The following is a 23,911-nucleotide window of genomic DNA, read 5'->3' as shown; positions in this document are numbered from 1 at the left end:
TTGTTCTTTGTTGTATCAGAAAAACACAGAACTTGGATATCAGCCTATAGATAAAATTTTGTTCTGTTTGAATCTCAAATGTAAGAAAGCATGATGTACAGGAAGGATAACGGCCTGCATCAAAGCTATTTTTAGTTACTATTTATAATTTTGTTTCTATGTTGGTGTTAAAAAAAATCATTTTTTTAAATCAGTATTTTATTTCTGCAGGTGTTCCTGTCAAGGTGACCAATATGAACGATGGTATTTCCAAAAACACAGCACTGGATATCTTCTCATACCTCAATGAGATCGGGTAAGCATTTTTCTGTGGCTTCAAAACAACATGCACCTTCTGTGTACGGCTGTAAGTAAGCCTCTCTATCAGGATAGTGTCCTCAGAGGTGGAGCAGTGGTTAAGTTTACCACCTCTAGAATGATGTGAGTCTGTCACTGCTGGCCCTGGGATCAAATTCCACCAGTTTTCCCTCCTGTGCGTCTCTTCCAGCCTCGTTTCCTCTCTCTGCTTTCCAACTGTCAGCGTAAATGAGAAATACTAAAGGTGAACCAGGCGACAGCACAGAACAAACTGTTTTCCTCTGCTGCTTTTGGGTTTCAAGGTGTTTCCTGTGATTTTTATTTTCCACACACTTTTTTTCTTTAATTCTGAACTTCAGACCTTCAGACTGTTACAGATTATCTGTCTTTTACATAATCTATAATGAATTTGTACAAACTACTACTGTTACTAACGCAGCACATTTGTATTCAGTCTAAGCACTCAGTCACTTTTAAGATGACCCCCCCACACACACACACACACACACACACACACACACACACACACACACTCTGATTAATACATCAGGGGCAACTCTGGGGTTCAGTATCTTTCCTGATGATGCTCAAGATGCAAGCTGAAGGAGCCAGAGAGCAAACCACGTCTCTGATCAGTGGACGACATGCTCTACCAAGCAAATGCATCATTGTGCAAACAGTGCCTCAAATCTGTAGCCAGATGCTACAGGTGTGTGCTTTTATTAAACTTGTGCAATGATGTTGATGATGCATTCCTGTGATTGCATGATTGGTGTGCATCTACCCAAGATATTTTGGTTTTATTTGAATTCTTACTGCTCTTTCACACAACCAGATTTACATAGTAGTGCATTTCAGGACTAAAACATGTAATTCTACTTCAGCACACAGCATTCATTGGGCACTCTGAGTCAACATTTCCCACATAAACGACAGTCAAAAAGTAAAAAAAAACACCCCTAAACAATAGCTTTATGTGGGCCACATTCAACAAGGTGTCATTTTCCTGTAGTTGCTGTAGAAGCTTTTCATTCAGTATTAAGTAGCTGTGGGCCAAAGGGTCTGCAAGAATCACTTGTAGTAATTTATTGATCTCTAAATAAAAGAGTTTAACTTCAGACACAATAAACATTTATGGCTTATTCAAATGTTTTACGCCTCCATTGCTCCACATTTGTAGCATTATTCTGATAAAGTCACAGCAGACTGAGATTGTGCCAGACACAGACCTGGTTTCTGGAGCTCTATTAGCCCTCTATCCTCCAATAGGATTCCACTGGAATGTTCCAGATTCCTGACAATTCCGAAAGAAAAGGGAAATCTGATAACAATTAAAAACACCTAAGTGTCACGTGTTAATTTAAAGATCATGAGTAGGTCTTTTAAACTATATATGACCATTTAATATTTCTACATTTCATTATCTGTTTCTTATTTTCTCTTTCTCCGCCTCCTGTCTTTCATCTGCCTCAGCCATCATTGCTCTCTCTCCTCCCTCATTCTCTTTCTCATCACCTTCAGCCTCAGCCAAGACTCCTGAACTCAAGTCAGGGGTCTAACAAAAGAAAATGTGGGTAAACATGCTTATTTATTACTGGTACCGCCATAGTTAGTTACTGCAGATCCCACATGCAACCCTTCGGACTGGAGACAACAGTATATGAAACGACAGTGAATGTTTTTCCAGGTAATGTTAGGCTTGAGTATTTTAAAAATCACCTTTTCCCTCTGATAAATAGTTTGGTTACATTCTTACATCATATTAGAGTTTGTTCAATAAGTGTGTGAGCCACTTCAAGGAAAGTTTCTCTAACAGCAGCTAATGGCAGCGCTCACTGACAGAAAAGTTCAGCATAACTTCAAAAACTCACCTCAGCATTGCTGTCATCAGATAGAAGTGGGATTCACTGTTTTACAGCCTCATTCCGAGTAAACACGGACACCTGGTACAATACAAGCTGAGGTGAACAAACGACCGGCTGTATTCACTACAGATGAACTCCAGCTAAAATGTATGAGGTGACTCGGGCAGGTGAAAATGTAAAATATTGCAAAATATTTTTTGCAATATTTTTATTTCTGATTTATTGCTAAGTGTTGATATTATTCAAACATGTTAAAATATATAGTGTGCACAAATATATTTCACCTGGAGAAACATGCCGGCCGTCAGTGGCCATTGTTAGAGAATGCATAGCAGCTGGCTGAGCATGTTATTCGTGGACTTTTATAGGCAAAAAAGTGTAACAAACATTTTCAATCAACAATTTCCACCTGTTTTCTGCAGTAAGACCCAAAATGCCACACAGATTGAATAGACGGGAATTTCAAGGTCAAGAAATTAGGAAATTGGCACAGCACTTCTTCCTTTTTGATGATCTAAATAATTTAGGAGTTTATCCAACAGACTTGTCTTTATCTCTTAGGGGAAAACACGGAGTGGGCCGGATAGACATTGTAGAGAACCGTTTCATCGGCATGAAGTCCCGAGGTAAGACTTAAAAATGTTTTGTTCTTCTCTTTTTTGTGCCAGATTCCCGATTCCTGACTTGCTTGAGCAATAGTATCCACTGTAAATGCAGTAAGACGCATATATTTGCACTTACTCTGAACTGCCTCATAGTATTTTAATTTTACATGCACTGAAAGCCTTCCTTTCAACATCCAGAGCTTTCATCCAATTTGCAGTTATTTTACATGAATGCTTCAAGTGTCACTTCTGCTGTTCTACTTCCATAAAAGTGGGCCGGGTGGCGAGCACACTTCTTAAGAGAAATGTTTTTCCTGTGGTTCACCTGGAATCATAGACTCCAAAGTTGCTTCCATTCACTTATGCATGCACACATACAGAAAACACACTGTGAAGAGGAAAGGTGCACACGCTCCACTGGATACACACAAATGCACAGTCGATCACATATCTGCACACACATCGCTCTAGGATGGTTTTTTTTTGTCTCTTTATCTTCGGCATCAGCAGGCAGCTTGAAAAGCTCCTTTGTTAGGTCTCTACATGTATTACCACAGCAAATATACAGGGCCAGCGAGCAGCCCTGGCCTTGCGAGACACGCTTACACAAACTGTCCTCTTCCTCCCCGACACTATGTGCTATGATTGGCAAATTGACTGGCCAACAAACTGTGGCTGTGGCGCCACTTGGCAGGTAGAAATTGGAAAATGGGAAGCCCACTTTTCTCTCCCCTCGACTGAACAAAAGATCAAAGCTGTTTCCTACACTGAAGCAATAGGAAGAGGTGGAGCAAGAGGTGCCCGAGTGGTTGAATAACTACCATCAAGTGTTCACGTTGCTGTCCTCGGAAACGGCACTCGCGTTAGCACAATAGAAGATGGGAGGAATTGAACGGGGACATGTCATTTGTGTTGGGTCATATTTATTTGTGTGGGGTCAGGGAGGCGGCAAGGATTGAAATGGTTTGTCAAGAATCTTGTCACTGTGCTACAAAGCATTCACCAGCCTGTGTGCCAGACTAACATTTCCCTCCTGTCAAAACACTGTCAGACCTCTGACCAGTGCACCCATGATGGCCTCAGCAAAAGCGGTCGGAAATGGCCTCATCTTTTGATGAGCGGGCCGCCTCGTCAAAGACTGCTGTCAGACATCAAAATGCTGGCTCTAAAAATACTTATAAAAGTTTTTTTTTAATGTCTTCATCTGAAGAGTCCCACCAATAATTAACCAGCTCATCTTGATCTAGAAGATATTTAGCTTTATTCGCTTGCTTGCGCTACCTGTTTATGCTCAGCTGACAGTTTGCCTGAAGGGTCAAAGAGGATCAGCTTAAAAAGAATTCCTGTCCTGAACCCCTGCAGGCCTGCAGACATGGTTAGCATACCTGCGCTGACTGTATAAAAAACCTCAAAGCCACTGGATTTTCTTTCTTTAAGCCTAACTAAACTGCCACAGTTGGGGCTTAACCAGATAGCGTTTCATTGTTTCCTACTCTCCGTGAAGCTAGTTCTGTTTTCGGAGCACTTAAGCCGAGTTGTGTTCGGGGGCAGTTTTAACTCATTTATCTGATCGAGCCTAGAACGGAAATGTCTTTACGTGCCCTCCGTGGCCCAGGATCTCCAAAAAGCCACAAGCCGCTCTTGCTCAGGCGGCAGCCTTTTTGAGGCTTTAGACAATTAGCGGCGTCACTAATGCTTTGTTTTTTTTACCTGCCAGCACAAAATAAATGCTTCTCAGATCAGCAGTTTTTGGGCTTGTACAGATTTGGGTTCGGACGCTCAGGAGTTTGGAAGAGTTTAAGTTGCATTCATCTGTTAAATCTCAGGAAAGAGCTTTGAAGCCAGAAGCACATCACACAAACTGTAGTGAAGTGTCTGTTAGGCAGCGTCGCTCCAATCGAAAGTGCACTTGCCATTCAAATTGACAAAAGACATGCGGACCCTTGTATTGAATGAAAAAACTGCGTTTACAGTTTCTCAAAATTTCAGCTCGCTCCAAAATTGATGGCACTGATAGAGCTTTTTTTTTTTTTCCTACGGTCAGATTTTGTAGCAGTTTCCTGCCTGCCCTCCTTTTGTTTTACCTGACATTTAAGTGACAGCTTCATTTCTCCTGTCATCTACCTCATCTTTTCTCCCTTCCAACCCTCCCCTCCTGTCCAGAGGGGGTAAATTGCAGGGTAGTCAGAGCCCTGGTCCAGACTCCGGGCTGGCAGGGGCCTCCTAACCTGTCATTTAACCAGGACAGGCTGATCCGTGTTTTGTGAGCACTGTGAAGGCCTGTCTGTCAGATGGCTGATGTAGCTGTTTGGCTGCAGTTAGTTCAAATGAACAGACCTTGTAGTTTATGTTGCTATGAATGGCCTATGAAGATTATGCCTTGGAAGTAATTATGTGCACTATACCAGTGCCTCTAAAAATATGATATTCATGAGCAGTCAGGCTTGTAAAGGTGCCAGCACTCTCATCTAAAACCCAGCTGAAGTCTTTTGTGCAAGTTTGACTTTGTTTTGTTGATTTTTGCTTTGGTTTGTTTAGGGATATATGAAACCCCAGGAGGTACAGTTCTGTTGAAGGCCCACTTAGACATTGAGACCTTTACCATGGACAAAGAGGTGCGGAGGATCAAACAGGGGCTTGGTATCAAGTTCTCTGAACTCGTGTACAATGGTGAGTGCCTAAAATATCTCATCTTAATTATGTTGTTTCCTCTTATTCTGTGTTTCTCTTGTGCAGTTCTTGTAAGAAAGAAGCAAACACGCTCCATGCATCCGTACACTGCTGTATGTTCAGTGTGTTTACATGTGTGTGTCGAGCTTTTCTCGGCTCAGGTGTCCTAATCCTCCCTTCTGCTCACTCTTCACCTTCATCCACATAATAGGATCAGTGCCATTACAGACTGACTACTAGGTTGCTTCAGTTATACCCTCCAGAGGCAGGACGCACACACACACACACACACACACACACACACACACACACACAAAGGTGATACTTTGAGGAGGAGGGCAGAGATTAAACCCATTGTGGGTTTAAATCATTAATAACTCTGCAGATAGCAGACGGCTGGTAGTGGGGCTTATGTTAACAATCCACCTGTTCAGCATCTGGTTTTTCTGCATTATTTACCTAAACAGTGTTTTTTAGCAGAAGACGCATTTGACACTAAACGACAGATTAGCGGTCAAATAATTGCTTAGTTGATTAAAATGAATCTAAATTCACTTGCAGGATTTAAAGAAAGCCCAAAATATTCAGAACAACTACTGGCTTACAATGACAAATCTTAAAGCGTCACTTTCACTTCACTTTTGAAAGCAAAAGACCAAAATGACGATTTTTCTTTGATTGACGATTTAAAATGATAATTCGTGTAATCTTCTCAAATAACCACTTAACAGAGCCATGCTGGCATCTAGAGGCAGCTAACCCGAAGATCAAAAAAAGAAAGTAATGATTGTCTTTGAACATGGCCAGATGATGAGGTGGAGGTCAGCCTCTGATGAGAGAAGGACCCCTGCTGAGTGGGGTGTGACTGACCTCTGAACATATATAGACGTATCCCTCGCCCATCTGTCTTAGTGACTGATGATCCAGCTCATCAAAATTGGAGAAAAGAAAGGGGGACAGGAGCTTTACCTAAGACAGTAACGAGACCAGAGCAGAGAAAGAATTGTATCTCATAAAAGAGCGAACACTCAGATCTGTGTGGCCATCCATGGTTGTATTCAATAAATAAGGAAAATATAGAAAAGATTTTAAGCAGTTTAGATGTTAATTTGTTATTCATGTGCTAGTCCCAAACGTATCCATTACAAGGCATCCTGATTCCAGGTGTGAGCATTGGGTATTGAGTTTGGCTTTACATGAAAACAAAGAAGTAACAGTGATGACTAAAATCCCCAGAAAAACAAGTTGTTTAGATCAACGTGCCTCCCAGATGTCTTTGAAAAACCATGTGCAGGTGAACTGTGGAGAGCCACGAAATTTGATCCGAGTTGGATTTTTAACACTGCATTCAAGTAAATAAGAAACAAAAACCCATCAAAAGCTTCCGGGTTTTATTATAGCACTGATGTAGATCTTGGGCTATGTGATCAATACAAAAGTCAGCAACACAAGCACTTTCCCACAGTCGTGTAAGCAACAGGTAAGATCATAAGAGTACAATAGTTGTTTAATGTTTTTCTATAGTTTCCATAAAACAGGTGGACATGGCAACCATGATGACATTCAGTGGCTATTTTGGAACTAATATGAAGCCTTGAGCTTCATTTATTATGGATGAAAACCTAAGTAACCAGCTAACGCTTATTAAGCTTGGTTTGCAAGGTGCATCCGTACACTATGCGAGTGCCTCACATAGACCCTGCTATCTTTTAGTTGGTTCCAATTAGCTTACAAATAAAGTTGAAAATCTTTCCATTAAAACACTTCAAAGATAATCTCAGGGTCCAGTGACTCCAGTTAGCAGAGGTGAAGCTTAGCAGATGGTCAGCATCCACCTGTCATTCAAAGCATCCACACAGAAAGACACTAGAAGAAGAAGTAACCATTAGTGATGTGAAGCGGGCGGGTCCTGAGTAAACCTTTTCCCACTTTTGAGTGGACCGTTTAAAGTGATGACTGATAGAAGTGAAACGTACTGCTGCCTGACAAATGAGCGAGTGCTAACTAAGCTACAGGGTGACCTTGAGCAACCAATCGCGACCAGCTGGCAGCTGTAAAGTGACACCAATATATCACTGCTTTATATGTGGATGGGGATCTATAATTTATCATTTTAAGCCTTGTTATCATCAATACTGGCAAGTTATTAAAATATTATCTATGAACTACTTATAAATAGGCTGTACACATGTTTATTCATTCTCTAAATATGGGATCTTTGATATGGGACTCTATGGGGATTGACTCATTTTTGGGTGAATGCCTCAACTGGTCATTCGAGGAACTGCAGGGGTTTTTTTGTTTCTTGTTTTTCAGCCATGGTTTTGTCTCATCTCTCCATCTGCCTGGACGATAATAAAAACAACTCCTAAACAAACCTTTGCATTACAGGTTTCTGGTACAGTCCAGAGTGTGATTTTGTGCGACACTGCATCGCCAAGTCCCAGGAGAACGTGGAGGGCAAAGTGCAGCTGTCCGTCTTCAAGGGTCAGGTCTACATCCTGGGACGAGAGTCACCCAAGTCCCTGTACAACGAGGAGCTGGTCAGGTAAGCAGGGGATGAAATACAAAAAAGTGCGTATGTGTGTGCGTGGTTGTAAGACAGAAGTGACAGCTGTGTGTGGTGCTGCTCTGGTGCATCCACATGTTCACCAGTCGGCCTGTTATTAGGTCACTTTGCCAAAGCTCTCTGATGATCTCCACATCAGCATACTTAACTGACCCTGCCTCACAAAGACATCAGAGAAGTGTCAGACTCCGTTCCTGCAGGGCAGACCCCAGCACCCCCCCGCCCCAGCCTCTTAGCTGTGGTAACAGTGGGTTTGTTCAGGAGGGTGACCCCTGATGCCCTCTGGGCAGGCTCAGCACTGACCAAAGTGAAAACCTCCTCCATATGTCTCTCCATCTCCATGTCAGTCACACACACACACCAGTTGTACCCTAAAGTCAGAGAGCTAATGGTGTTTTGAGCCAGAGGAGAGAGGTGATTTCACTCGGCTTTTAAGAGGAAAGCACCAGCGTGTCATGCTAGTTAAGCAGGTCAGAAAGAGAGACACTAAAAACATGCCTCACACAGTCAGCCATTCAGTTCCTTAGACTGGTTTGGCAAGCGAAACAGCCAGTTAAAAAAAGGAGAAAAAATCAATACGGTGAGTGTACATTTTGTCCTGTGAGAGAGGGGGAGATAAACAGAGATTATACTGTACTCAGACCAGGCACGCAGCCAGCTTTAGTAACCCATATTGGCTTGTTTCAGTTTATTTATTTATTTTACTAATATTCAGTTTTCACTAAACTTCCAATTCGTTTTAGATAAATTATAACTTCTCATTCCTTTAAACAGATAATTTGCTGTATGACTTTAGTTGATGAACGCTTGTGTTTTGATACGAGGCTTCATTTTATAAAGTCACATTTCTCAGCAGGGACGACACATCTGTGTAACTCAGTTTTGTGTTGCACCATCGCAAAGTCCTCGGGGCCACTGACAGATGGGCCGAGTGGTTCCACATAAAGGGGCTCTTTAGAAACATCAGCCCCCCAAAAAACTCTCACATTAGTCTCAAATTTAGTCGCTCACACTGACACACGGCTTTATTTCTTACCCACGGAGAGCAGGTTTTTCTTGATAAGGTGTGTTTTCAGGTAAAGACACACCTGTGACTACAAACCTGTCGCCCTACATGCTAAACCTGAGAATAAATGCTTGAATTTACGAGACCAAGCCGACTCTCAGGTGCCTTTCAGCAGTTAAAAACCAAAAGATATTCAGTTTCATATATACTTTTCTTTGTTGATCATATACAACAAAGAAAAGTATGAAATTCTTTATATGTGGCAACGTGAAACCAACAAATGTTTGGGTTTTTACTGAAGTCTTAAGAAAGAAGATGAAATTATAAAGAAAATAGTCATAATAGTTACAAATTGATTTTGTTCATCTTCTGGCCTCTCCTATTTGTAGTTCAAATGCAGTGCCAACTGGAACCGCACCAGTGCTCAGTTTCTGAAACTAGTGTCAGCATTAACATTTAACAACACTGAGGAAAACATATCATACATTGCAATTTTTTCATAGATCAAAGATCTCACTGTGTTTTATAAGATCTGTGTTTGAGATACAGAATGTACATAAAAAGAATAAAGACACTATTTTATTTTAGAGGTGCTCCTGATGAGCTTTTGCTTTTGGTATGTAATTCTGTCTGCCTCCGAGTAAGAAAATAAAAACTCAATGATACACCTGAAACAGGAATATGCTTTTATTTTTCCTGTAGTTATCGGTAGCTTTCTCCAGGTAGCTGAGATGGTGGGACACTGGTATAACCAGAGTAGCTGTGAAAACTACCCAGTAAAAGAAAAGGAGCAAAAAGGGATAGTGACAGAAGCTAAAACCAAGAGTGAAACTAAGAAGGGGATTTGCTCAATGAAAAGAGCTCCAGGACTTGGGAAGGTTCAGAAGTTTCAGCTGGAATTATATCTACTAAATCAGTTAGTAACAAAGCCTAACAGCCTAATACAAAAGGGGCTTTAAAATGGGGGCAGAGGGTACGGGTGCAGGAGGGAAGTCGTCTATTGGCACTTTAGAAGAAACTTTATTGGATTATTCTTTAATCGAGAACAATGGATAAAACAAACTGAATGAAAACTTGATCTATTTCGGTAAAATGTAGTGAACCAGAACTTTCTTAAGCGCTTTCTATTGTACAATAAAATGCATAAAATCCCCTAAAAATAAGTGTTAATACACACTCATTGGCCACTTTATTAGGTATTGCAGCACTGGGTTGGACCCCCTTTGCCTTAATTTTTCATGGCACAGATTCAACAAGGTGCTGAAAACATACTCCTCGGGGGGTTTGGTCTGAATCCACATGACAGCTTCACACAGTTGATGCAGATTTGTCAGCTTTACATCCACGATGACATGATATTTTGTTCCAGCACATCCAAAAAGTGCTCTACTGGATTGTGCAGACCATTTGAGTACAGTCAACTCATTGTCATGTTCAAGAAACCAGTTTGCGATGTTTTGTGACATGGTGCTTTATCCTGCTGGAAGCAGCGATCAGAGGACGGGCACACAGTGATCCTAAAGGGATGGACGTGGTCAGAAACAATACTCAGGCAGGCCCCAAAGTGTGGTAAGGAAACATCAAACACACCAACAGGCTGAACCACTGATACAAAGCAGGATGGATCCATGCTTTCATGTTATTTACGTGTAATTCGGACCCTACCATCTAGGGCTGCTCAATTAATCGAATTTTAATCTCGATTACGATCTGGGTTTTCAACGATCATTAAAAATGACTGAGCCGATTATTAGCACCTCCCTCGTGCTTTACTCTCGCGCTGCTCCGTGTGTCAAATCGAGAGCACCTCTTTGCGTTTCGAACACGCGTCACAACAATTAAGAGGACCCGAGGGAAGCTCGGAAAGCTAAGCAGAAGTTATTTGGAGAGGAGAGGATAATGGCTGCTGAAGAAAGAATGCCGTTGGTTGAAAAGAGAGGTAAAACGACTTCAGTGGTGTGGAAACCAATGTTCCCTCTAAGCTGCGCACGTGCGCAATTGCGCACTGCTGGCACGGTCTCTGCGCACAGAAAATCTGCGTTGCGCACAAAAAAAATCTAACCTGAATTGAAATTAAAATTAAAACTTTAACAATTCTGTTTTGCAGTGTTAGTCAGTAAGTGACTGGCTGCTCCTGTGTGGGATTAGAACGATGCCACCTTATCCTATAGTCCAGCCAATAATGCGATTCACATTCGTATATACGCAGCCAATCAACGTCGTTGGCAGGCTATGACAGCGTCCTTATGTGCCGACACCGGTGTTTTAGCTAGCAAAGCGGCGTGGCTGATGTGCAGTGAAGCCACATTAATGACAACGTGTACAACCATTGGAGATGTGAGCAGGACAGACGGAAAAAGTGTGGACTTTATACCAGTTTTTAAATTGTGTTGATAGGCCACGTAAAACCAGAGTTATGATAAAAAATATATGCAATGATTGGTCTTCTTCCTGAATACTATCGTTGTTTATATTTACTGCGGGAAGAAACGGTAAAAACTGCGTTTTATAAGGAAAACGCTCGAAAGCGCTCTCCGCCTGTGAGCAAAAACAAAACCAAAAAACCCCCCACCCTTTCCTATTGGTCGAACTACTGTGTCGACCAATCAAAAAATGATATGGCAACGTGGCATCTAGTTGTTAAGAAACGGGGGGAAGTTTTAGGAGTGACGGCGGTGTTCTGAGATGTGAGAGATTTGAGACGTTTAGCGCAAATCTTGTGTAGTTAGTGTGTAGTGTAGTCAATAGTTTTGTAGTGTGTGTCAGAACAATGAGGCGGCCGCTGAATGTTACAGGTGTTACAGGAGTGATACATCTCCTGTTGTCAGGCCTGCAGGTATCAGGCTGTTCTCCTTTTATCTCATAGTGGACAGAAATTATTTTTTGGAGTGGCACAAATAATTTGTGTGGCATCAGATTTGATGCAGAACAGCTGATTGTTCTGTAAATAGTTTGAAATGTTTATTTAAAAATGCCTTGGCTGCATTAAAAAAAAAAAAATAGCTGCAAAAAACTTTGTTGTTTGCCAAACTGAGTAGTAACTATATAATTAATTGCCCAACATTGGTCATTATATACTGTATTTGGCAGACAGAGAGTTACAGACTCTCTCCCAGACCACAGACTCATACTCATAATACAAGTCAGAGCTTTATGAACAAAAAAAGAAGAAAGAAAGTTGTGTTTTCAAAATTGGAGTTCAAGTTATTTTTACTTCCAATAGTGTTAACATACTACACAGGTCATGAACAGGATTTTTTAAATTTTCATTGTAAGTGGGCTAAAGCAGTTAATTAAAAGTAGTCTAACATAAATGTAAATGCTGTAATTTGATTATTTTAATAAACCATGTAACTTGGATGGATTAGATGCTGGCGTGACCACAGTGCACACGTCTGATGTCGCTCACAGTGGTCCAAGGGATCGCTCAGGGAGTTTGTGTGTTCGCTCAGACACATGAAATATTTGAGGGAACATTGGTGGAAACATTATGGGTTCGCGGAGTCAGACGTGGATCAAATATTGTGGAGTATTTTGAAGTTCACTAAACACAGATGTTTACATTTTTCATTTATTTTTTATATTGCAAACATTTGCACTGTAATCAGTATTTGCACACTATTTTATATTATTTTTTGACAATCTTTAAAGCCATTATTCAATACATTGTTATTGTTAAATAAATATCGTCAAATAATCGAGATCTCAATTTCAGTGAAAATAATTGTGATTATCATTTTTGCCATAATCAAGCAGCCCTACTACCATCTGAATGCTACAACACAAATCGAGACTCGTCACACCAGGCAATGTTTTTCCAATCTTCTCTTGTCCAATTTTTGTGTGACTGTGAGAATTATACCCTCAGTTTCCTTTTACTAGCTGACAGGAGTGGGACCTGGTGTGGTCTTCTGCTGTGGATTCAAAGACGCTCTTCTGCATAACTTATGCTGGTGTAGCACGTCTTTTTCATGGTTCAACATGGTGTGTGTTCATGTGAATATCTTGGTTGTAAAAAGTGGTTGAGCTACTGTTGCACTCTGACCTCTGACATCAACAAGGTGTTTTGAGCCAGAGAACTGCGGCTAACTTCAACAGGTAGATTTGACCATGGCTACATGCCTAGTTGCGTTGACTTGCTGTCATGTGATTGGCTGATTAGATTTTGCTTTAAAAGCAATTAACTGAGTGTACCTAACAAAGTGGCCATGCCAGACTTGTTGGAATGTTTTCCAGGTTCTACAAAACATGTAACACTACTTAACAACACATTTTTATAGATGGCAATATGTCATCGATATGCAGCAATATAAAACGAGTACTTACTTATGTATTAGATGACAAGCTTATTATGAATTACTTCTTCGTTGCCACTGACAGATGGCTGTACCTGACAGTGATACACCTGGAAGCAGCAATCTCATACACACACACACTCACGTATTTGCCGCTACATGAAAACCTGTCAAAATCACACACACACACACACACAGACCAGATTAGGCATGAAACCCCCGCTGACATCCTGTTGGCTCTCCACAGGCAACAGTAAACGGCGTCATTAACACAGTGGTAATACAGCCCTTCGCCGCACCCATCTGAGACAGAAATGTCACCCTCCTCGCTCTCAGCAGTCTCCGCTCTCAATTAGACTGCAGGGTTTCTTAAAGGAATACACAATCACATGCTTGCAGACACACAGGCACAAAGTGCTGTATTCTTTGTGGCCACTCACTCATAATGGTGTTCAGGTGCCGGGCAGGGAGCCTTGTATTGAGAGTTGATGATTTAGTTGTCGGCCTTTCTTTTTATAGTGTTTATCCTATCATTTGTTGGCAATTTCCTCTTTTGCTAAGTGCTTTTGAAGAATGAGTGCAAGCTGTACACGGGGAGTTGGGGGTGTCATAGAAGGAGAGGACTCAGTAAGGGAGTGTATTAAACACTGCAGGTAGAAACTGCTGTAATTACACAGCACACGGGCACTCTTTGTGAGACACACTAAGAAGAGATGACTACACAACAAGCAGCCTCGACAACATGGGACAACGCACCGCCACAAGTTATAGATTTACTACTTTTTCACAAGAAGTGGATAAACTGGAAGACAAACAGCAGATTACAAAATCATCTCAACACTTAGCTCACAGTTGATATGATGGGATTGTTTGTAAATGGGTTATGTGCGTCTTTTGTGTTCTTGTATGCGTGAGCGTGTTTTCATTCTGCTGTATTGATGCGCTTTCATTCGGGACAAGCAACTAAAGAAGAGCATTCAGAGGAAAATCAATTGGGACACTGTTTTAAAAGATTATCAATGATCCAGTTATCCCAGCGGTTGATGAGGCTCTGTCTCTCTTTATGTTCACGCCAGTGACGGCAAACACGTCAATCAGTTTGTTACCCCAATGTCCTCTAACTTTTGCATTTGAAGATTGCTCCCTGTTGGCTCACCTGCTTCTTTTCGGACTTTTTGTTTCAGCATGGACGTGCAGGGAGACTATGACCCGTGTGATGCCTCTGGATTCATCAGGATTAATGCCGTCAGGTTAGCGTTCACCTTAAAATCCAAGAATGGCTGTTTATTAAAGCCAGCTCACACCTATGCTTCATCCTTCTTTATATATTTTTCTTCCGCAGATTAAGGGAACACCACCGCTTGCAGGGTTTGTCCAGCACCAAGCAGTAGTTGGTGTCAGTCGTGGAACACCACCTTCTTTTCTTATTTTCTCTCTCCATGACGTATTACACACCAACAAATTTTAGTCTTTGTGCCTCTAGTATCTACCTTATGCCTTATTATGTAGTGTTGGTTGTATTAGCACAATAGGAAGCACATCATTTTCATAGTTGGAAGCAGACATTCACACGTAACAGCAGGATTGGCTCACTCCAAAATATGAACCGTGGATAAACTCTTGATATGTATTTCTTAGTATTTGGTTCCCTGGAATTTTCTATTCTTAGCATCATTATTTTAATACCATGAACTGTTTGTATTCAAATAAAAAGGGGTGAAATGTCCTTTTTCTCTGTTTCTCTTCCACTTTTTGGTGTTTCATTATAAAAAGTACAAGTCATTTATGTCTTTGGCAGACTGTGTATTTGCTTTTTTGTTTTAATGCATGCCTGTTTAAGTCTTGGGGCCACACTCTGTGCCCCGAGGAAGCTGTGTCATATTTTACAATATGCAGATGTAGGGGGAGCGCTGCAGAAGTGAGCATAATGGTTCAGTGATAGACACTGAAGTGGAAGTGATGAGGCCATTTCTGAGCTCAAATGGCACAAGTCAGATGGAAGGAAAACCAATTGGACGCGATACATATGTATATTCCACAAGCAAGGCGTCCCTACGCTTACAGAACATAGGACAGAGGTAGGAGGGGGTACTGTAAGGTTCAGTTACAGCATTTTTTCTTTTCTTTTTTTAAATTGGAAAGTGGTACATTGGTTAGCACTATTGCCTAATAGAAAGAAGTTCCTGAGATCAAATCTAATCTGGGGCCTTTCTATGTGGACTTTGCATGTTCCCCTTGTGCGTGTGTGAGTTCTCTGCAGCTAAACCGGCTTCCTCCCTCAATCCACACAGACATGCATGTGGTTAGGTTAATTGGTGATTCTAAATTGACCGTAGGTGTGAATGGAAACGGTTGTCTGGCTCTGTGTGTTATCCCTGCGACAGATTGCCGACCTGTCCAGGGTGTACCCTGCCTCTCGCCATGTGACAGCTGGGACAGGCTCCCCTGCAACCCTCAATTGGATAAAAAGGAGAAAATGGATGAAAAATTGGAATGCTCTTTTGGATGACCATTTAAAGATCTGTGAATAGGTGAACGTGGTGCAGTGTCGCTCAACAGGAAGACTTGAACGGGAATTAACAAGATTAGGCAGGAAAATCTATAAAATTAGCTTTAATGTGGAGATTAAGACATTAGGGAACAAAGCTACAACTGTACTGCTGAAAACATGAGTAAAATATGTATGTATGCTAATGTGGCGGGTTATTGTTACAACAGCTTTTCTGAATCAACTGAAATGTGGCAGCAGATACAAAGAGCTTAAGATGTTGATTTGTATTGTGACGATATTTTGGATATGTAGTGCTAAATAGAGAGAGGGTGACAAATTAAAGGAAATACTGACTTGTTGACCTCATGCCTTTGCCCCCTTGCAGCCTCGAAACTCTGAAGGAAAAGGTCCTCTACACTACATTTCATTAAACCAAGGTTCATGTTATGCCATGACAAAGCAGTGAAGAGCATTTCTCTTCAGTTTGAACTTTCTGGTTGACTTTTTTAACCTGGATAAATGCAGCCTGTTCAAACACCATTACTGGTATAAACCAGTGGGCTCTAAACAGTCTCAAAACAAACACTGTCTAAGCCGTTTTAAGAGATGCACTGCAGCCCTGAACATTTCTATTAATCACACAGCAGAGGTGCACGTGAGAATGCAAATGTTAGCTGGTCTTTAGCCTATCGGCTTCTCATTATAAAGTCTGTGTCATGTGGGATTGCACTAAAGTGTGAATGCATCTGAAATGGACCATTTGGGTCCTGCATGTGGAACAGCTGTGGAAAACAAAACTGCAAAATTCATGTAAAAAAAACAACAAAAACAGCTTAAAAGTCTTTGATGTGCAGTCCTTAAGCATATGCTTGCCCCCTAGATTGGCTTTGAGAACCCTTAAAGGAAGATGTTACTACACTGAGTGATGACCTCTGCCCTGTGAAGAATCATTTCTATTCTGATGGGAGTTGTCTCTTCCAGTATGATAATATCCCAATCCATAGAGCATCAGGCCTTCAAAGTCAAAAAAGCACTCTCCCTCATGATAATAGAGGCTTCTCTTTCTCCGTTTTAGGTGTTTGCGATTTCCTTTTATGGTTAGATGTAAAAATGCTGTAGCTGTTTCTCTTCTTCTTCCCTAGTTCCCACCACTGAGAGATGTCAGTCCCGTATCGAAGTGCTGGGTATGCTGTGGGCCTCATATTAGGGTCCACAGGCACAGGAGACCCCCCGCCAGGTCTAATGGGCAAAGAGGAATTCTCGGACCCTTTCAGTCCTGCAGCAGCCACTCAGCCACTGCACAATTACACGGCAGGCATCTCAGTCTTTGCCTGGTCAATTACCAGGCAGTCCCTGCATTTACTGTTGTGCGCACACAGGTTGTAAGATAATCAGTGTCCAAAATTGCCCGGTTAGAATGAAGGGATGGAAGGAGAGTTATTCAGATTAGTCAGTCAAGCTGAAGGGGTGGCAGGAGGGATGGGGACACCTATCAATCTCAATCTGGCTTCAGTGGTTGGAGAGGGGGAGGATTGTGGTGACCTTTCTGTTTTGTTTCTAGAAAGATATGATCCTGTGAAATTTTTTTACTGATATAATAGCTTGCATGCATTTTTTTTAGGAATTACAAGATTGCATATTAAAGTTTTATTTAAGTGGATACTGCTCTAATCAACAACTCTACACGTGTGTGTGTGTCTACTTACTTACCATATCACATGTCATATCCCATCCGCCATCCCCTCCCTTCTACCTGCCTGCCCTGCCAAGCAGGTATGAAAACTGGCCCACACCTGACCAAGGGAATTAATCATCCTTGACCCTGGACCAATTACCCCTCATTATCCACTGTGTCTCCCTCTCAGGGGAGAGTTGTGTGACAATAGTGTGACATGAAAGTCAGCGGTAGCACAGGACCGATGGACACTCCTAATGGACACTTCTGTGCGACTGTGTCTCCTCAGGAGGCCAGGTCGACTAGCCTTCCACTCCCTGTCACTCTCCCACAGCACATGTACAAAGGAGGCTATTGTTCCAGATCACGGTCCGCGACCTCTTGAGCTGAAGTGCAGAGGGCTGCAGAAGGTGGTGACGATAAGAAGGTTTACTTTAGCTTTATTTAACCATTTGGTACTGCTTTCTAAGAGGACAGCACTTTTAAATGGATTCTAAGTTACCAATAATTTATAGACCAGTTATGCAAAATACTAAAATCTCTTTGGATGAAAGTCCAAACTTCACTTCCATCTAGTATTAATTCAGCTGCAAATGTTTGAAATTTACAGTGATTAAGTGCAAGAGAAGGGATGGATGGTGTTGCTAATGCATGATCTCTCCAGAGTGTACCCCACCTCTCGCCCTGTGACAGCTGGGATAGGCTCCATGCCCCTCTGCATGCCTGAATTGGGCGTGCAGTTAAGAAGAATGGATGGATATATGTTTGTTACCTGCTTCAAACCACTGCTTTAGCAAACTTGAGCGAGACACTGTTCTCAGGACTTAATATTTCCCCATCGCTGTCTCTAAGTTGTCATGTTGCAGTTTGCTTCTTGAATTTGCAGGAAGCTAAGTTAATCATCAGGTTTTTACCCATCTATTGTGATATTAATTTGTTGAGGAGTTAACAGAACAAAGCACACGAGAATGTCTGCTGTCTCCCCCATTCAATCTGCGCTCTTCATCTGCCTGTCAGTGTGGAGAGAGAGAGATCCCTTTTTTCACTGACCTCTCCGCTTCAGTCACAATAAGACAGGAACAATGACCACAGACCGTTAATTACCACCAATTACAGGCCAAAGTAGCTCTTGTTCACTATGGTTTGCGTGTAACCCAAGCCCAGGAAGCCGCATGACGGCTGTCCCGCTGTGTCTGTTCTTTCACCTGCCTCCAGAGCACCACATACATGCACTGTTCTTACCACCATCACGTCATATTTTATACCTACCTGGATTAATAACACCTGCTTGTATCTGAATAAACTGGCAGCTGCTTTTTGTGCTCTACCATTTCACTTAATGCTGCTTTACTTAGCAGGTAAAGGGTTAATGGACTGGTCCCCTGAGGTTAGTGTAGAAAGCTTATGGGCTTGGCAAAGATGATGAGGTCATTCCCAGCTAAGAAACAATAAGTGATTTGCAGCACACAGTCCTAATTCTGCTGGGCTACTATGAATACATTATTTATATTAATATTTTCTGTGTTCACTGGAAGATCCAAATTGAACAGGACAGTATTAATAGCACATATGTGAGGATAACCGCCTCATTTTTTTCTATACGGATGTGAAGGATCTGTTTTAACCACGGGCCTTTAAATTGAATACTTTGAATAAACTGAGATGGGAGTAGAAGTTTCTGACACCTGTTGTATTAATTATCTGAATAATTCTGTGGTTCACGTACTGGGTATAAGTGCCACTTATGCAGGCTAGTCTGAAAGCACTGATGTGTCTTTATGGGTCAGATTCATTCATACTCCTGAAACTTGATCTCCTGCTGCAACATCAAGGAGACCATCTGTGAGGAACCATCAAAATAAAGCCTTCCAGGCTAGCTAACATCCACGGTTCCTGTGTGTGTGTGTGTGTGTGTGTGTGTGTGTGTGTGTGTGTGTGTGTGTGTGTGTGTGTGTGTGTGTGTGTGTGTGTGTGTGTGTGTGTTTTTACCTTGATGTCGAAGCCTATTTTCTGGTGTCAAAGGACACCCATACATGATGTCCTGAAGATCTATAGACAGATGGGACCATTACGGTCAAAGCCCCTGGCTTTGTTTGTCCTAAGTCGGTGATGAAATATTGATGGAAAAATAGAAATATTTTGCCCGCTGCTCAATGTTGCTCATCTAAAAGGGTTAATGAGTGTGAGGACTTCCCTGTCTCCTCTTACAACCAAATGTAGCTCAACTACTCACTAACATTGACCGGAGTCTGCAGGCTCTGTGGGCCTAACGAGAATCGATAACCTTTTTCAATACCGGATTAAGTCCGGGTATAATTGCTCAAGTAGCCGAATCCCGACTGATGAGTGTGCTGGGCTGCATTTTGCAAACTTTGGATATTGTCCATCTTTGAAAAGATCAGAATAGTAGGACATTAAAAATATTTTTGCCTATTTTCCTTCTTGCTGAGAGTGAGACTCACATCTGTCTGGTAAATATAAAGCCACAACCATCTGCCAGTTAGCTAAGCCTGGCTCTGTCCAGAGGTAACAAAATCCACCCTAGCCTGAGGTTTTTGCACTTTTATCTTTGCACAGATTAAGCAAACAAACTGTAACATATTTGTTGCGTTTTGTGGTGGATTTTGTTCCAGCTGAACTGAGCCAACCTCCCTTGCTTCCCCTTCTTATGATAAGCTAGACTAACTCCCAGTCATGTAGGGTCATGTTTAATATAAGAGTGATAGAAACACTGATCATTCACTGTCAATTTAAGTCAAAGTATGTTTCTTAATCTGTATTTAAGGGCAGAAATATACATCACATCATATATTACCTACAGGTTTCTTAAGTATTTGACTAATTTGGGCACTTTTTCCTCAAACTTGCACAAAATGCTTCTTTTTAGCACACTAATCGCACAGTTCAATACTGAGATGAGTGTACTGAGTGTGATTCTCTTTATGTGGAGCTTCAGTACACTTTTATTGGCTACATTATAGCTTAAAGTAACATCTCTGCTTTTCCAATGAGCTTTTTCCAACTTCATTTAAAATCTTTAAACTCCTGCGTTTGGATTTTTCTTTGAAAGCAGTTTGAAACTTCTGCCATACTTTCACTGAATCAAAACCTATAAAAGTTATGACAAACACAAGCGCACACACACACCATTACATGCCCTCAATTTTGCAGGTCCTTCTGGGAAGCGCCAATGCAGCATGTTGATCTCAAATCAATAGATTTATCTCCCTGTGTTGCTTCCCTTCCCCTCCTCTCCCCGGGGGTCTGCTGGCGAGGTTTGTTTGCTGGCACACACTCTTTATGTTCTTCGATCTGTTGCTCTGTGAGGAGGTGACTGGATGAGGGGTTCAAGGTGCATGCTGGTAGCCTCATTCTCAGTAAATCCCCTGGATGATGTAAATGTTTAATGGCGCTGGTTATTCGGTTGTTATGGCGTGTGTTATGATGGATGGTAATGCAATGTTTTCCGATGGTGCCTGAATTACACCGCAGGGTATGCAGGCTATTTGGGCTGGGTGTTTAACTGGCTTTCATTACTGAGCTTTGCAAATATGCTCTGAAATTATAGTTCAAGCTGCTGCAGTATTTTTTGCTTCAGTAGTCATTTTAAGTCATTTTTGCACAGCGCCTTGACTACTGAACACGGTAACTTCATTCTAGCTTTCTTGTTATTGCTTTGATACTAAATGCATTGAGTGACCACATCTTTCTCATCCCATATAAATATCTTCCAACTCACCTAGCTTAAAAGTTTTGTGTGCTTTGTGTTCTGCATGTTTACATGTAGATTTTTAAAACTGACACATTTACATTTGAAACCTAATTTAACAGAAAATTATTGTAATTTTACAACATTGTGCTAAATCTTGAAAATGGATCATAAATCCTGAAGCTATCATCTACATGTAAAGAATGCACTACATTACACAACACAGTTACAAATTGCATTATAGGAAATTCCTTTTATTTAAGAGTGTAAAAACTAGTCATAAGGTACTGCATTTCATTTATGCAAATTACATTTTGTACAGTATGACTGATTTAGTAGAGGAGTGCAATTTTCCTTTGGAAAAACAACTACCTCAAAGAGAATAATTATATTGTCAATTTGTAAAGATAGTTATTAAGTCACTGACAAAGTTTAGGTTGATGATAAACAAATTTTGCTGGATGGATCCATCCTTTCATGTTGTTTACACCAAATTCTGGTCCTAACGTGCGAATGTTGCAGCAGAAATTGAGACTCTGGCAACATTTTTGCAATATTCTATTGCCCAAACTGAGGCAAACAGTTTCCTGTTCTTCATAACTGACTGCCTGTAAGGTGAAGATACTACAATATTAGAAAGAGATCCCAACAATCAGACAACCCATTATGAACAAGCAGCTGGTGACAGTAGGAGGAAAAAAACCCTTTCTACAGGAAGACACCTGTAGAAAGAGGGTTTGCAATACTCATCACTCAAGTCTTGTACCCTGAGTATAAACTTTATCAAAAAAAACATTTTGAGCCTAATCTTAAAGGTCATTTTGAAAACTTGAGAAGCACAAGTAAGCCAGCAGTCTGAGAGTGAATTGCTCTAGTGGAATAGGATGGTACTATGAGGTCTTTAAAATATGATGGGGCCTGATAATTCTAGATTTTGTGTGTGAGGAGAAGGATTTTGAATTTAATCTGAATTTAATAGGGAGGCTTTCTCACCTTCCTCCTTGATTCTGATGCTCGGGTTGAACTTCACCAGGCTGTGTTGACCATGTATACATGGCTAAATGCATTGAGTTGCTTCCATGTGACTAGCTGATTGGATGCTATGCGTTAATGAGGATTTGAACAGGTGTACCTAATAAAGTGGCCACAAAGTGCATACATAGTGTTTTAGCTTTGATGTGAGACTACTAACGGGGCTGCTCTGCTGTATAAAAGACCTGTGTGACATGTTTTGCAAACCATAAAGAAAAGCATGTAACCAGTTGTGAAAAATGTGTTTGAAAAGTTACAAGATGGCGATAAATTATGCATTCTAAGTTGGCTTTTTTTCCCTTTTTTGGACAGCCCTGGAAGATCTATGCGCCTTTGTATGCATGAAATGAGGAACACTTGTTTTGCTTCGCAGTATTCGCGGATGTGCTGCCACCTCAAAGCTGATCCAGCTGTATGCCTTGGCTGAGCATTACGTGATACTTTGCACCTCAGTGAGTATGAGCAACACAGCAGTAGGTGAGGGTTTTATCTCGAAAGTAGATTCAACACCAGCCGAGGACATCAACGGTCGGTTCCGCTTTTAAAATGCCTCGGGGCCCCATAAGCTGTGGGTTTAAAGTGCCGAAAAGAATTGCAACCCTGCTTTGCTTTGGGTGAATAAAAGAAACATTCAGTCCGTTTCTGCAGCTCTGCCTGCTGATATGCTTTTATTTCTGTCATGCCTGGTGTTTGGCTTTGAACGGCGCCTCGTGTCATCCTTATGAAACTCTTTTCAGCAGCTTGTTTTGTGGTGACAGCAGAAGAATTACCTGCAAAACACTCTTTGTCAGCTCAGTGTGCAGAGAGCTCACAAACAAGACCATTTAGCTATTATTTCCTCTCAGTATCCGTTAGACACAGCAAAACGGATGTTTATCAAGAAAAATGGGCGACTGTGGGAGAGGAGGAAAATAGGACAGGTGGAGAGAGAGGCCAGGAGAGAGGGATGGAGAAAAGACGAGAAGGGGTGGGGGTGGGGGGTTATTGGAGCTGAGGAGGGGTCATGGTGTCCCAGTGGAGAGAAATAGTGGAAAACATCCGTAATTTTCACTGCGGGATCCCGTGTAATTGAGTCATTTAAAATACAGATACAGAGCTGAATCAAAGCAAAGTGGCTCTCGGTAGGAGGAGGGGGCTGCAAAGTAAAATGGAAAAGAGGTAAAAACAAGGAGGTAAAAAGTGTGTTTCTCCTATTATTGGGAGAAGCTGGTCTGTTTATCCTATTCATCTGTCAATCTTCTCTTTCAAGACACTGTGTTACCTGTCACAGATTTTCTTTTGTTTGTCCTCATATACTCTTTCAGGCAGCATTATGCTCCTGTTTTATGTTTTTTTTTATTCTTTTGTGGCACTGAATTTGCTTTTTGTCTCTGACTGTGTTCATTTAGTCTTTGTGATGGATCTCCTATAATTTGACTGTTATGTTGCACTTTATTTTTTTATATCTCATTTATTTTAGTCAACAATCAATACTGAATTGACTTAGCAAATTCTTTACGTATGGTTTCTATAATTTCTGATCACACATTTCCAGATAAATAAACACGACTTATACATTGAGGAGTTTTTGGATTATGTGTTGTTTTTCATAAATAGAGAAAATGCTGATTCGATTTAGTAGCTTCGATTTCATGAAGAAATTTTGAGATGAAAACGAGAGGTAAACCTGTGGCGTGAGCAAATTTTGGTTTAGCCTG

The 23,911-nt window shown here is 41.3% G+C and overlaps 1 protein-coding gene across 1 annotated transcript in view; it reads left to right on the top strand.

The window, feature by feature from the left end:
• The window catches only part of ass1 (argininosuccinate synthase 1), a 32,553-nt gene extending 17,520 nt beyond the window's left edge, over nt 1-15,033 (top strand). Inside the window, exons 10-15 of the mRNA XM_031754549.2 lie at nt 211-295; nt 2,724-2,788; nt 5,306-5,437; nt 7,829-7,985; nt 14,492-14,557; nt 14,650-15,033. Of these exons, the coding sequence (XP_031610409.2) occupies nt 211-295; nt 2,724-2,788; nt 5,306-5,437; nt 7,829-7,985; nt 14,492-14,557; nt 14,650-14,698 (554 nt within the window). The 3' untranslated portion in view covers nt 14,699-15,033. The remainder of the gene's footprint in view (nt 1-210; nt 296-2,723; nt 2,789-5,305; nt 5,438-7,828; nt 7,986-14,491; nt 14,558-14,649) is intronic.
• The last annotated feature ends 8,878 nt before the right edge of the window (nt 15,034-23,911 follow it).

The sequence above is a fragment of the Oreochromis aureus genome, linkage group 7, assembly GCF_013358895.1.
Source record: "Oreochromis aureus strain Israel breed Guangdong linkage group 7, ZZ_aureus, whole genome shotgun sequence".
NCBI classification, from domain to species: Eukaryota; Metazoa; Chordata; class Actinopteri; order Cichliformes; family Cichlidae; genus Oreochromis; species Oreochromis aureus.
Note: the sequence above shows the minus strand (reverse complement) of the source record. Positions and strands in the feature narration are given on the sequence as shown.